The sequence below is a fragment of the Polypterus senegalus genome, chromosome 6 (genome assembly GCF_016835505.1).
Source record: "Polypterus senegalus isolate Bchr_013 chromosome 6, ASM1683550v1, whole genome shotgun sequence".
NCBI lineage: Eukaryota > Metazoa > Chordata > Cladistia > Polypteriformes > Polypteridae > Polypterus > Polypterus senegalus.
The window spans coordinates 164,362,890-164,378,385 of record NC_053159.1 but is presented as its reverse complement, the minus strand read 5'-3'; the positions used below and the strand labels follow the sequence as shown (position 1 = coordinate 164,378,385).

The 15,496-nt window shown below is 38.0% G+C and overlaps 1 protein-coding gene across 4 annotated transcripts in view; it reads left to right on the top strand.

Moving 5' to 3' along the window:
• The window catches only part of itgb6 (integrin, beta 6), a 112,718-nt gene that overhangs the window by 39,320 nt on the left and 57,902 nt on the right, over window positions 1-15,496 (top strand). For 3 of the 4 annotated variants that reach the window (XM_039757477.1, XM_039757475.1, XM_039757478.1), the window contains 5 exons: window positions 1,058-1,139; window positions 2,003-2,082; window positions 4,784-4,982; window positions 5,225-5,471; window positions 12,262-12,427. In XM_039757477.1, the coding sequence (XP_039613411.1) occupies window positions 1,079-1,139; window positions 2,003-2,082; window positions 4,784-4,982; window positions 5,225-5,471; window positions 12,262-12,427 (753 nt within the window). In that variant the 5' untranslated portion in view covers window positions 1,058-1,078. Of the gene's footprint in view, window positions 1-503; window positions 900-1,057; window positions 1,140-2,002; window positions 2,083-4,783; window positions 4,983-5,224; window positions 5,472-12,261; window positions 12,428-15,496 lie in introns of those variants that run through there. The other variant, XM_039757476.1, reaches the window with a different exon arrangement.

The window sequence follows — 15,496 nt, the reverse complement described above, 5'->3', positions numbered from 1 at the left end:
ATGTTATGTATGTTATATTATATTACTATTATTATTCAAGTTATAAAAAAGTGCTTATAGGATTATGTTAGCAAACAAGTAAAAAAACATTCGAAATGTCTGTAGCTTAAACAGTCAAAAAGCCAAATTATAAAAATATATATTTTTTAATGTATTAAATTCAAAACTTAATAAATCTGTTGAGCTTTGACGACTTTGCGTCTTCATAAAAATTATTCAGAGCATGCGCAGCCTTTAACGCTGCAGCCTCATAGATCAAGTGTGCCGGTTCGAATCCCGCACAGGTTGCTGCCCGGGTACAGTTTACACGTTCACCCCACGGTTTTACTCCCATAAGATAAAGATAAAGAGTTGAATTGTGATTCCAAAATGTCTTGATGCGGCACTGTGTGTGAGTGGGTGCCTCATCTAGGGTTGGTTCCTGCTGCGTCTGATGTTGCCCCCCACAAACCTGAATTATAATAAACGGTTTTAAACTGTGCCACATGAAAAATTTGTAGATTAAAATACATTTAAATGTGAAGGTCGTCAGCAAAATAGGAAGTTTGTGTCATAAAAATTTATCCTAGACGGTGGTTTAAGTTGCAACATATCGGGAATATGACTTCGCTGACACTGGTATATTTTACCATTTAAAAACAGAGAGGTGTTCTAATTTTGTATTACTTCTAGCGTTAATGCACTGCCGCTGAATGTTAACTGCTTTTTTGCCTACCTCCCTCCCTCATATTTACATACTACGCCGCTACTGCCCCCCTTACAACCCTGCCATACGTGTAATGTTTAACATCGCAGGTTATGCATATTTCCACACCTTCTTTTACCTGTACGCAAACAAGGAAGTAAATTGATAGTCTGTGGCATGTCTGAAGTGCAGCGTGTCAGGTACACCTCAACAGGTAAGCAGGCGCGGATCGCGCTGAATTAACCGTAGATTTTTTTGCTTTTCTAGATTACAAAAACGGTCCTGTTAGAAACAGAAGTAGTTTTTTTGTGAAAGAACCAAGAATAGATTTTTCTTTTCTCGATCTAAAGAGCTCTTTTTTGTCCCCCACAGCCGAAACCACAGTGAAGACTAATGGGTTTAGTACGATACAGCCTTATTCTCCTTTTCTTCTACGCGAACGAGCACGCGGAAGGTAAGACTTGTTCCGCTAATATTTTTATTGGGGTTGACTATCCAGTGAATCACGATGGGTGGGTTATGTTTAAGGAACGTCGTTTTTCGTTTCTGTTCAATGTGTGCCTCTTTATCGGTGCAGTTTTGTTCAGCTACATACAGTAAATGTATAAGCGCAGAATTCCAGCCGTTGTAAGTCCGTTTCTTTTTTTTCTGAAACAAAAAGAAAGATTTCTTCGGAAACATTGTGGTTTCAATTTTCTAAAAAGGCACCGTGTACTATGTCTTGTTTCAATCTATATTAAAATATTTACACGATTATCTAAAAGCAGACCATATTCTACCTGGCTCTTTCCTTTCATAATGTTTTCTCTTGTTTTAAGACCCTTTGGGTATCCTGCGACGTGCTGCTAAAGCAGGTGCTGCCTTTTTATGTAGGAATCTTAATCTGAAACGAAAAATAACATCAGCGGTGATATCAGAGCCAAACGTGCTTGTGAGTCTTTTTTTGTGCATGAGGCTGCATAAACAGTGCATGTCCATGAAACGGTGGGACATTTTTTTCTTGTGGACGGCTTTTAAAAGAATATTCACCGATCATTATACTGTACTAGATTTGGCCATGTGATAAACTTTACTTTTTGTCTAGCGGTTTCGGTATGCTGGATATTGGAAAATGAAAGTTCAAATAATCAGGCACTGAATTTCAGTTGGTAATGGTTTATTTTGAAAATGAAACATGTTAACCTGCTTTGTAAATACTGTAATCCTTACATGGTAAGCCGTTACTATTTGCTCCAGTTAGTACTTTACGATACGGTATACTGTGGCTCGGGTCCGCGAGGCAAGCCGCTCTAATCCTTGTCGCTTTCTGTTTACTAGGATCGTGCTCAGTTGGCACCGCAATGACCTGCTACGAGTGCTTGCAGCTTGGGCCACACTGTGCGTGGTGCACGCAGGAGGTAAAGATATCAGGCTTTTCATAATTATATTTAAGATTTATCAAAAGTGATGCCGCTCTGCACAACGTTTTCACACTTACTTTCAGTACACGTGCACACCTGTGAATAAAACGCATTTTGTTCTGGGCTATTACCAGCAAGCCCCATTTCCTTTCCAGGTGAGCAAATATTTTCCTTCGGGAAATATGAAAATACGCATGTTAGGCCGATTGGAAACTATTATCGGCTTGGTATGAAAGCGTTTGAATGTGTGAAGGTGGACTGGTGCGCCATCCCGGCTGGTATGGGTTGGTGCATTCTTTGAGACTGATGCTGTGGCCCTAAAATGTGATAACAAAAAAATAAACATACAAAAGTAAATAAATGTATGTATTTCTGGAAGAAACATATCAATGTAAATATTAATTTCTGCAACTAAGTTTAAAGGAATGTCTAATTTTCATATGTGTAATGCTGCAGCTTTTACAGACAATAACAATTAAAAGCTATTTGCATAAATATGTGAGTAGATAATTATTAAATGATCAAGCATCATGATCTATAATGTTATAAAGCATCACCCATTTCATACATGCAGTACTACTGTGTTGTTTGATGAGTATTCAGATATATACAGTGTATATTATACAAATATCCTTATTCTACACAGTAAGAAACAGATGTTTAAAACTATTGATAAAACATTTTAATTTTCCTATACATATTATGCATTTACAAATTTTTGTACAGCAGAAATAGATAATTTAAATCTTCATTGTTCCAAGGGAATTTATCGTACATATTGCAACTATATAAATATTATCAAAGTTTCTACAATTGATAATATGCTAATCAAAATATAAAATTTAATAAACTGAAGCAAACGGGACATAGGCCAACCAATTACTGGAACAAACATTTCCTAAACTCGCTTTATCCTGGGTAAAGTCGCAGCAAGGCTGGAGCCAAAAAAGTGCTAAACAGGTCTTTAGTGCCCACTTTTAAGCAAGTGGAAGGTGTTTAGCACTTGTGCCTACTGAATGAATTTAAATTATTTACCCTTTAGATATACATGTAACTACTGGAAATGTTGATTATTTGACACAGTAGCTTGTAAAAACATTTGAAAAGAAATAAATTTACCTGTTTTTTAAACATGTGCAAATACCAGCTTTCAAAATTAAAAGCACTATCTATCTATCTATCTATCTATCTATCTATCTATCTATCTATCTATCTATCTATCTATCTATCTATCATAGCTAGCTGTAAAATAAATACTGTTGAGTCTTAAGAAATAACAATTACCTAGAAGGGACCGTTTTGCTTGTTTTAATTAATTTTTCTTTTGATGTTTTATATAGTCTGTTATTAGAAACTATTAACTGGATGTGTGGGACCCTATTATATTTGCAGTATTCACTCTAAAATGTTTAACTTTCCATTGTATTTAACTCAACTAAATTAAAAGAACATTCAGGTAAATGATTTGTCACAAAAATCAAATATACGTTAAGATATTGATTAGATTAGGACCTTTTCAAATGCTACACCACAGATCTTTTTTAAAATTTGTTAGGATCCGCACTTCATTTTTAACTAAGCAGTTGGTAAAACCATTTTTTAACAGCTGTATACAGTATATTGCATTATATTCTATTAACGCATTCTATGTCTGGGTTGTAAGGTCACAGGCCCTTCAGACTGACAGGAGTTCTTTTTGATAACAGTGCATGCTTAGCATATGAGGTCCCATTCAGACATTTCTGCATGGTTCTAGAATGTACCATAGTAATTACTGGTTAATGTACTCTGGTAATGCAGAATGTTATTGACATGCTAATGAAGCATTGATTAATCTGATGGCATCTTCCGGTGAAGTTGGTCCAACAGATCATGCTTAGGTAGTGTAGCCAAGTGGCGAAGGCATTACACTTTAAACCACAAACAAATCAAATGCTCATTGCAGCTTTCAACAAGTCATTTAACTTGCATTTGTTTCAGGTAAAAAAAACAAAGAGACAATTGTACTATAGTTCTGTACTTAAGCAAAGTTGCAGGGTAGCTATAACTACTGTTTAGGAAGCCCTTATATAAAATAAAGTTTGCATGTATTGATGCATGCATTTAACAACATTTCAGGCAAATTCACAAAAACACTGTGTGTCATATAAAATAAATCAGGGTGGCACAGAGGGTAGCGCCGTTGCCTCGCAGTTAGGAGACCCGGGTTCGCTTCCCGGGTCCTCCCTGCGTGTAGATTGCATGCGTGGGTTTCCTCCCACAGTCCAAAGACATGCAGGTTAGGAGGATTGGCAATTCTAAATTGTCCCTAGCTTGGGTTGTGTGTGCGTGCCCTGTGGTGGGCTGGCTCCCTGCCCGGGGTTTGTTGGCTGGAATAATGGATGGATGAATAAAATAAATCATGTATTATGGCTTCGTATACAAAATTAAGATTACACCATTGTTCCAAAGCCAGATTTACAAATGTTAACCACTCTATTGTATATCATTGTTGTTGTTGTTGATTGCTATTTAAAACACTGTAAGCTTTAACTACAGACAGATTACTACAAACTACTAAAATCCAGACTGTTCATTAAGCATATTTTCTACATCTATACATACGTGTGTATAATAACAGAATAAAGCATATGATGCCTTAACTGATTTTTGACAATACTGAGTAACTCTGGGATGTTTTATTTTCTAACTTGCATAGAATTTCACCGACATGTTATCAGTCAGTGAAAGGTGTGACACTCCAGAAAATCTTTGGCTCAAAGGATGTGCAGAGAGCTTCGTAGAGTTTCCAGTTTCAAGTGCTGTGATTCAGAAAAATGAATCCTTAGGCGCAGGAGGGGAACATAATAATATTACTCAAATAGCACCACAGAAACTGGGCCTGAAATTAAGACCAGGTAAACTGATTTTCTTGTATTTATTTACAAATGTTTTATATCTCTGAATTTAATGAATACGTTATTTAATACAGGGCATGTCTGTACAGTACCATTTCATAGTTTAAGTAGACATACAAAAGTCTATGATTGATGTGGCAGCAGCATGATTTTCACAAACAGGTTTCGTGGCACTGAATAAATGGATCATGTTACAGATGTGAATATTTGATTAGAACAATGATTTCTTACTTTCTTGGCAGGTAGTGGGATCACATTCCAAGTGGATGTTCAGCAAGCTGAAGATTACCCTGTTGATGTGTATTACTTAATGGACTTATCAGCCTCCATGATCGATGACCTACAAATGATTAAGGAGTTGGGTTCCACACTTTCCAAAGAAATGGCTTCCCTTACAAGTAACTTTAGGCTTGGCTTTGGTTCTTTTGTTGAGAAGCCAGTGATGCCGTATATTAGAACAACACCTGAGGAATTAGAAAACCCTTGCAGGTAAGCATTGGTAGGCCATCTATATTACTTACATGTGTTTGTGTTCAGCAATGAAAAGTTAAAAAATGCGCAAATCGTGGATTACGCCAAAAATGGTCACTTTTATATTGTTAATTATTTGTTATGTTTATGTCTCAGTTGACTAAAAACAATTTTACTTTATGCAATGATAAAAAGGGCAATGTAATGACAATTTGAATTGCTTTATTTTTTCTGGCTATTTAACATACATATTTGCTAGAATATTAGAACAATTGTGACAAGAACAGGCCAGTAAGCCCAGCAAGGTTGTCCATCCTATTCACCTAGGTTGTTGAAATAATATCAGGCCAAGATTTAAACTACACTACTTGGTAATTTATTCCTAGCTTCTATGGTTCTTTGTGTAAAGAAAAACTTTGTAATATTTGCACAAAATCTTCCTTTAACATGTTTCCAACAGTGTCCTCATGTTCTCAGTGAAGAATTTATTTTAAAGTATAACAACTGGGATCTATTCTATTAATCAGTCAGTCATTTTCCAACCCGCTATTTCCTAACACAAAGTCACGGGGGTCTGCTGGAGCCAATCCCAGCCAGCACAGGGCACAAGGCAGGAACAAACCCCGGGCTGGGCATCACCCCACCACAGGGCACACACTCACACCAAGCACACACTAGGGACAATTTAGGATCACCAGTACACCTAACCTGCATGTCTTTGGACTGTGGGAGGAAACCCACGCAGATACGGGGAGAACATGCAAACTCCACGCAGGGAGGACCTGGGAAGTGAACCCAGGTCTCCTTACTGTGAGGCAGCAGCTCTACCACTGTGCCACTGTGCCGCCCTCTACTCTATTAATTCCTTTCATAATTGTAAACATTTCAGTGATGTCCTCTCTTAAACTCGGTCTTCTTAAACTGAAAAAGTTCAGCACTTTTAGGCTGTCCTCATAGCTTATACCGTTAAGTCCTAAAATCAGTCAAGTTGCTTTTCTCTGAACTTTCTCCAGCGCTACAATGTATTTCAGGCAATAAGGAGACTAAAACTGAACACAGTATTCTAGGTTTTGGTACGGCTAAATTAATCAGACAAGCCGTATGCATGATGCGCCCATTTACATTTTTTCATAGATATACGGTATGTCATATATACATGGATAGCTGAATGAACCGATGTTTACTCCGTAGATTCTTTACTTCTTGACAGCCTCTGTTTAGGTGCACTGGTACCTATAAGGTCACTAGTGTGGGTAGCTTTTTTAGATAATTCTTCATTATTGCTTTGTGCTCTTTCTTCTCTTAGTTGTCCACTGTTACAAGAAGTACTTTAGTGTGATCAAAAGTTTATGAACCTATTTCTGATACATGTTATCAATCAAACAGTAGATATAGAAAATTGAGCAGTACAGTTAAATCAGGAAATCCACCAACATGTATGTTTTCTAAATCAGCTTATTGCAATTCAGTTGCCCTGAGTGATGAAGTTTATCTTGGCAGCAAAAAGCTCAAGGCAGTAACCAGCTGTGGGTAGGGTATATTCACACACTTGCCCAAAATAGGCCAAATTAGTCATGCCAGTCAACTTAACTTGCATGTTTTTGGGATGTGAGAGGATAACTAGACCACTTAGGCAAAAAGGTCACAGGAGCTATTTAGAGAATATACAAACTGCACCCAGACAGTGACTGGACCAGGATTTAAGATCTGGTCTCCTGATATAATAATGGAGTAACAGTAATCACTGCAGCACTGTGCACGACAAACCTTTTGTAACACAACTGACAAACTGGAATGAGTCACATATGATATATTACAGTATTATTGAGCTACAAATTCTGTCATACTGTTGGGATGAGTGTTTTACTAAGCATTACACATTGAGTCAAAGGTGGTGGTGGTGGTAACTACAGTAAAACCTTATTGATTGTAATTACCCACAATATAGATTGTGTCATGTTTTAGTGACTATGTCTTTTTTAAACAAGATTATTTTGCCTAATTTTCAAGTTTTTTTCTTAAGTTTGCTTTCTTATTAATGAATCATACTGAAGTATATAGTGTAGTATTAGAAGCGTATGTTACTGTATGTTGTGCAGTGAATCAAAAAAAAAGAAAATCCCCTTGCAGTATGTTACTGAAAGATTCAATGCATCAGGCATATTTACTGCAATGATTTAGATTCAATGACAGAATTTATAATACCATTTTAGATTTCTAAAATGTACATTTTGTTTAGGGTGGTGTGGGGTGGTGTGCAGTGGTTAGTGTGGCTGCCTGTCAACTCCTGGGTTCATGTTCCAGATGGTCACAGTTTATACGCTTTGTACTTTCTCCCAACGTCTTTGTGGGTTTTCCACACACACTTGTTGACTACCAGCATTTCACAGATGTGAATGTTAGGTTGATCAGCAATTCTACTACAAGTTAGTCTTATAACAGGCTGCAATCCCATCCAGAGTTGGGCTCTTCATTGAGTCTGATGCTTCAGGAATACATGAAGAATAATGAAGAAAAGCAGGCTCAAAAAATTAACGGATAGAGGAATCCTTGCACATGGATTGTGGCAACTATAGTGGAATAACACTGCTGTTGGTGCTGGGTAAAGTCCTTGCTAGGGTCATCCTCAATAGGATCTGTGATTACTTGCTCACTACCAATGACTGGAGCAGTTTGGTTTTAGGCCTAAGAAGTCCACCATCAACTGCATCCTGGCACTGTGGGTTCTAATGGAGTGCAAACGAGAATATAGGCAGGGTTTCTTTACAGCTTTTGTCAGTTTTCATAAAGCGTTTGATTCAGTTGATTGAGCTGCCCTGTGGGCCATCCTGAGACTTCATGGGATCCCGCCAAAGTTGCTGGATAGCATGGCTGGCCTCTACACTGATACTGTGAATGCTGTGCAGAGTGGAGGCAGAACCTCTGCGTTGGGCAGGGTCGTGGGGTCCAGCGGCTGTGGGGCATCTATTGGTACAGAAAGATTCACTGATCTTGACTTTGCCAAAGTTGCTGTGATCTTCGTGGATTCAATGAAGGGTATGATCCAGGGGCTCAAGAGACTGAGTAAGGAGTCTAAGTGTTCTGGATAAAAATCAAGATCCAGGCCTTTAATGACCTCTTGGGCACAGCCATCAGCAGTGTGTCTGTCTGTGGAGAGAATGTTGACCTTGTCAAGAGGTTTACTTAACTCGGCAGCGACATTCATGTCTCTGGTGAGTCTAGGAGAGAATGGGGGATCATAGGGTCGCTAGAAAGGGGTATGTGGCATTCCCGATATCTTTGCAAAAGGATGAAGGTCCAAGTCGTTAGAGTCCTGGTGCTTCCTGTTTTGCTATATGGTTGCGAGACATGGATGCTATCCAGTGACCCGAGATGAGGACTGGACTCCTTTGGTACTGTCTCTCTTCGGTGAATCCTTGGGTACTGCTGGTTTGACTTTGTTTCAATTCCTGAATGAGGCACATTACCTGCACTGTGAGGGAACGTCAGTTATGGCAGTATGGCCATGTGGCGCAATTCCCCAAGGGTGATCCAGCACACATGATCCTCATTGTTGAGGGCCCTAGTGGCTGGACCAGGCCAAGGGGATGCCCTTGTAACACCTGGCTGTGACAGATAGATGGTCATTTCCAGGGCGTGGGAGTGGGCCGTGTCTTTGCCTGGGAGGTTGCCAAACAGGATCCCAACCTGTTTTGTCATTTGGTGGGTGTGGCAATGCACTGTACCACTTTGCATGCTCCCCAATCTGACCTGACCTGGGGTCTTTGCTTATTTTTCAATATGTGACCTGCGGCTTAAATGCATAAAGCTATACAGATACAACAGAAATAATTACAGAAGACTTAATGGTGATAGGTGACCTTTTGTTCCATACTGTATAACCTCACCTGCCATTGGCTTGTAAAGTATCAATCTGCTGTTTGTCATAGATCCAACAAAAGAATTATAGAAAGGAGAAAATGGAAAAAGTTTTATCTGGAAGATTAGGGCCAACACAGCAACATCGCTCTGGTTTACCATTATTTAAGTTTATCCCATTGATCCTGTTATGGCCCTCACAAAAATAGTCTATGAACTTCTTTCCACCCTTCAGGAATTTAAATATCACTATCATGTCTCCTCTTGTCCTTTTTCTTTCTAAGCTGGGCAGATCTAGTTTCTCCACACTTTGCTTGTAATTTAGCACCAATAATTCAGGAATCAGCTGGGTCACTCTTTTAACTCTGCCGAGTACTTTGTTGTCTTTACTATAGTCTGGTGCTTACAACTCTCCATAAGTCTTCTAGAAAATTGGACAATCTTAGCATTGCTTCAAGTTCTAACATACATTTCCTCATATACAACATGCAATTTAGTAAACCTTCTTAATGCACTTATCACATTTGACTAAATGCAAACAGGGACAGATTCCACCACTGCCTCTGGGCTCTTTCTGGTGTTGCTACTGACTCAATCCTTTTAATTTTATATGAAAACTTTTTGTTTTTTTTGACAAACACATAAGTATAGGACAGTTATACTTTTTCTATCAATCAGGTGCTCTTTAATACCAATTTGCAAAATACTACATTTTATAAAAAATGTATTGTTCATCTATCTCTCTCTCTCTCTCTCTCTCTCTCTCTCTCTATATATATATATATATATATATATATATATATGGGGCAGCACGGTGATGCCTCGCAGTTAGGAGACCCGGGTTTCTGCCGGGTTTCTGCGTGGGTTTCCTCTGGTTACTCCAGTTTCCTCCCACGGTCCAAAGACATGCAGGTTAGGTGCATTGGCGATTCAAAATTGTCCCTATTGTGTGCTTGGTGTGTGGGTGTGTGTGTGTTTGTGCACGCCCTGCGGTGGACTGGCGCCCTGCCCGGAATTTGTTCCTGCCTTACACCCTGTGTTGGCTAGGATTGGCTCCAGCAGACCCCCGTGAACCTGTAGTTAGGATATAGCGGGATAGATATATATATATTATACCTCCTCCAGACCGTGAGGGGGCGACCGCCCTGGTTACATTGGGGGCCACGGGTAGAGGGCTTGGAAACCCAGCTCTGTAGGGACCCGTGGCCACCGCCAGGCGGCGCCCGGTGCCTGAACAACCCTGGTGTGGCGGAAGTGCTGGGGGGAAGAAGACAGGGGACACCCGGAGGGCTTCCGGGTGCACAGCCGGCACTTCCGCCACACTGGGGCGTGTCTGCGGAGGAGTGCCGGGAAGCAGCTAGAGCCCATCCGGGTTCCTATTTAAGGGGCCGCCTCCCTTCAGTCAGTAGAGGAAGTCGGGTGGAAGAGGACGGAGCTGGAGAGAGGACTGGAGGCGGCCAGGAGAAAGGCACAAAGGACTGTGAGGCCTGGACTTTGGGGGATCGGTGCTGGAGGCACTGGGACGTGCACTGAAAACTGAAGTGTAAATATTGTAAATAAAGGGTGTGTTGTGTGAACTAACAATGTCCGTCTGTCTGTGTCCGGGTTCAAGTTCACAATATATATATATATATATATATATATATATATATATATATATATATATATATATATATGGGGCGGCACGGTGGTGCAGTGGGTAGCGCTGCTGCCTCGCAGTTAGGAGACCCGGGTTTCTGCATGGGTTTCCTCCGTGTACTCCAGTTTCCTTCTTCAATCCAAAGACATACAGGTTAGGTGCACTGCCGATTCAAAATTGTTTGTGCTTGATGTGTGTGTGTGTGTGTGTGTGTCAGATAAATAGATAGATACTTTATTAAGTATGTGTGCACCCTGTGGTGTGCTGGCGCCCTGCCGTGGGTTTGTTGCCTGCCTTGCCTCCAGCACACCCCCGTGACCCTGTAGTTAGGATATAGCAGGTTGGATAATGGACAGATGGATATATATATATATATTATATATATATATATATATATATATATATATATATATATATATATATATATATATATATATATATATATATAGGTCTTTTCATCACTTATCTTCCCACTAACAAACATCATAATTCTTTGAATGGTAGCAACTGTGTCACAGCTGTCCCTTCCACCTACATATGGCATAAACAGGTTTCACTGTCATTGTCGTACTTTCCTTGTCTGAATCATATGAGCATGGGGCTTAATAGCAACAGAAATTTCTTTGAGTGTTGCCACATTACAATCCAGCAAGCAGCCTCTTTTTGTGTGCCATGTACCTTCTGAAGACCAAACTTATAATACTGAACACTTTCTACAACAGCCTGATATGTAAAAACTGCTCAAGGAACTCCCTCATATCAGTATCTCAGGAGCTACTTTTACCAGAACCATCATTTTTCCTTTCTGGAATTCTTTTTTGTCCAGTGGATACTAGTCGAATTCAGTCAAGATTAACGTCGCTCTTCCCTGCCCTAGCGCTAGTGTTGAATCATCTGGCCTGTAATTAGTCACATGGCTTCTGGATCAATTCCCATCACTGACTCACTGCTCAACCCTGAGCAAATCATTTAAGCTGTCAGCAGTCCATTTGTGCTACATTATTTTTAAGTTGCTTTGAGTAAAAGTGAAAGATAAACAAATTTAAGTGGTGACTGAGCTGATTAAGAATTTGCAGCTACTTTTTTTGTTTTCAGCTGTGCAGTACTGTAATTGTTAAACCGTGTATTCCAATATAACTTGCAGGTGATATATGAAATGTGTTGATTTAGGATAGCAGTTACTACATTAAAAATGGTACAGTTCAAATGTATTGAATCCATGAAAAAATAAATACATTTGGTAATTATAGTGTTTTATAGGAAATAATATTGTGTATCATCTTTAAAACATGTCTCTGTTTTTCTATCCAGGAGTGTAAATAAGCATTGCCTGCCTGCATTTGGATATAAACATGTATTATCTCTAACTGATAGTGCTGAAAAATTCAATGAAATCATCAGAAATCAGCAAGTCTCAGCTAATCTTGACATCCCAGAATGTGGATTTGATGCCATTATGCAAGCGGCAGTTTGTGGGGTAAATGTATTCTGTTTTTTAAAATACATTACCAAATAATAAATACATCATATAAACAGCAAGAAATAAGCTTTTCATGAAAATGTGTCCACATTTTATACCATCTTGATAATGACATGCCATAATTCAGTCCATCACTGCAAGTACATTAAATTGTGTATTCAGGAAATTACAGCCTCATAATATGAGTCTGCCAACACACTGCATCTTTCACAAAGTGATCCAAAACAGAACAAATTGTGTTATGGTGTTTCCTAAGCCTCCTTCAAAATGTGCTTATTGTAGAATCAATATACATAAAATGCAAAGCTGACTGATTCACTCATTCATCAACAAAAATAAAAAGCTGGACGGCACATCTAGGGCAGTAGGCATTCACTAAGAAAGCACTTTTCAATATATCAATATTTAAGGGTAAACCACCTTCCCCCCACAAAAGAAAAAAAACTAAATACCCCAAAATCTCAAAAACATCTTGACAAATCTGATTTGAATTTGGTGACCTTACAGAAAAAGAAAATTAACTTTCAAGTGTTTTTTTGTTTGTCCATATTTTTCAGTAATAATACTTTGGGCTGTTCTTAGAGACCATGTCCTTTTTTTATGCTGTACACTGCAAAGGAAGGGAAAGAATCACACAGAGAAATGCAGAATGTGCTATATACATAAAATGAATTATTTTTATTTTTATTAAAAGGGGCTGCCACTTTTTGCAAAAGTGAAAGCTGCTATCTGAAACAAGGTGGAAGTTGTCTCCTTGGGTACTTGCTGTACTCCATATTCTGTCAGCTTCTTCTTACTCCTTATTATACGGTATAAAGTATACACAAATTCAAAGTGGGGTTGTCACCAGCAGATTGTTCACCATGCTTTTGTACAGAACATATATTTCAAAGAGTGGGGTGGGGCATGATGGGCACTTGCTGGTGGTAAAATACAAGCAATAATGCAGAGAATGAGAGTGTCCCTTTGGAAGTCAGAGTGCAATGTGTCGTTATGCTCTGATTCACAATGCAGAAACAGTAAGGGTTGGTATTGCATACCAGGATACTTTAAGCCTGGGGTACAATGGTAAGTTTAAACACTAAAAGAGTCCCACATGAACAGAACATACAAGAAGTGACCACTATAGTGCTGTTTAGTGGGCCACTACTGACCTACCCCATCTTCTCCTACCTCCCACACCCCAATCTAATGTTAATTTATCATGGTGCTCCTATCACCATCCTGAAGTCTCACAAATTTTTTGTCATGTAAAAGTAATAACAAAATGCAAGAAGGAGCAAGACTTAAACTAAACAGTATATTAAGTAATTTAGTTCCACTTCTAGTACTTAGACATTGTACCCAGTTCACAATATTAATCTGTAAGATTTTTTCTGTAAGATGCTTCAAAACGTTCAATTCATTGTATATCCCACATACGTGTTCAGCATATAAAAGTCAAGGATGTAAGTAATATGTTAAAGTAAACCACAATCGAACGGTAGTTCTTTTGCTCTAAACCCTCAAAAACTTTGCGATGGTACAAGATTACAGATCAAAGCATTACATTAAATTCTGATTGAAGCTACCTTTTTTAAAGGATGTACTATAATTGTATTTATACTCCAAATTTCCAATGACCAAAAACAAAAGCTAAGGTCATTCACTAAGAAAAGTAAAAATTGATCTGTGACACGAATGTTTTACTCCTGGAGAATTGTATGTAGCATGTGCAAGAGTAAGGAGCTCCATTGAATGAAAAATATTAACCCCTGGTAAAAAAAATAACAAATATCATATGTAGAAAAGTACTCAGTTTCGTAGTACTTCTGATTCATCCAATTAATAGCACTATAACTAACACCCATTGCCTTAGGAAATTTCACAAGGTTAGTGTTTAATATATAATGATTCACGATTCATACTTTATATGCGCAACATAAGAAGTTCAGTGATTTTGCAATATTTACATTTTTGTGACTTAACATTCAGCTGCAATATTGTTGAAGTTAACAAAATTACAAGTCATGTTACTATGACATTTTCCCATTTCAGCTATTTATATACTTATTTATTACCATTATACAATTTAATTATAGTAAATATGATAACAGAGATACACATTTAATCAGCTAGCGTGTTAATGACAAAGAACTGGTAAATCAGGGCGCCTATCACTGTAACTTCAAATGAGATATTTCATGAAAATTAAGGACAATGAGCCTTGCACATATGTACATTTATGTATGCTGTATATACTTTAGGTTTCTAGGGTCATTATTGCCCCGTGTACAGAGTACAGTGAAGTTCTTACCTGATTGTGCTAATCAATATGCAACCTCACCAGTGCTATGATTATTGAGTACGTTTACTACAGATCTAAAGATTTTTCATATTTTAGTGTGTATATACATTTATACACACACACACACACATATATATATATATATATATATATATATATATATATATATATATATATATACATACATACTAGGGCTAAAATTTAACAGATCATGTTTGTTCACTTGGTAGTCTGAAGGACAAGTCCTGTTAAAACTGCATTTGTCTTTTCTGTTTTCTTTATGTAAAAGAAATCATACTAACATCAAGAACAACAAAAATTGCATTAAATAGCATCACATATAATTTCAGAGCTTAGACTTCACAAAGTAGTCCTTCAATAAAAACTTGATGCATTTCTTGATTTGGATCAACAGGTTTATTATTTATTTATTTATTGAATTTTATTTTACTTTAAAAAATAGAAAATTGCAATGACATGCTACTTAATCAAATAATAAGTATAACAGTAAATATAACCATTTACTTCAAAATTAATACAAAGAAGAAAACCAAGTAAAAAGAAAAAAAATACAAGGTTTAAAGGGGAAGTCACACGGAAAAGAGTGAGGCAAGCCATTTGAATTGATGAATGGTGAGATGTAGTGGTATCCTGTCCAAGTCTAGCTTCTGCCTTGTTAGAGAAAGGATGAATAAATTGTTCTGGGTTTACAGTGCATCTGTTACTTGAAATTTTGAACCCACAGTGTCTCAAGTTCCCAACTTAATGTGGTATAAACT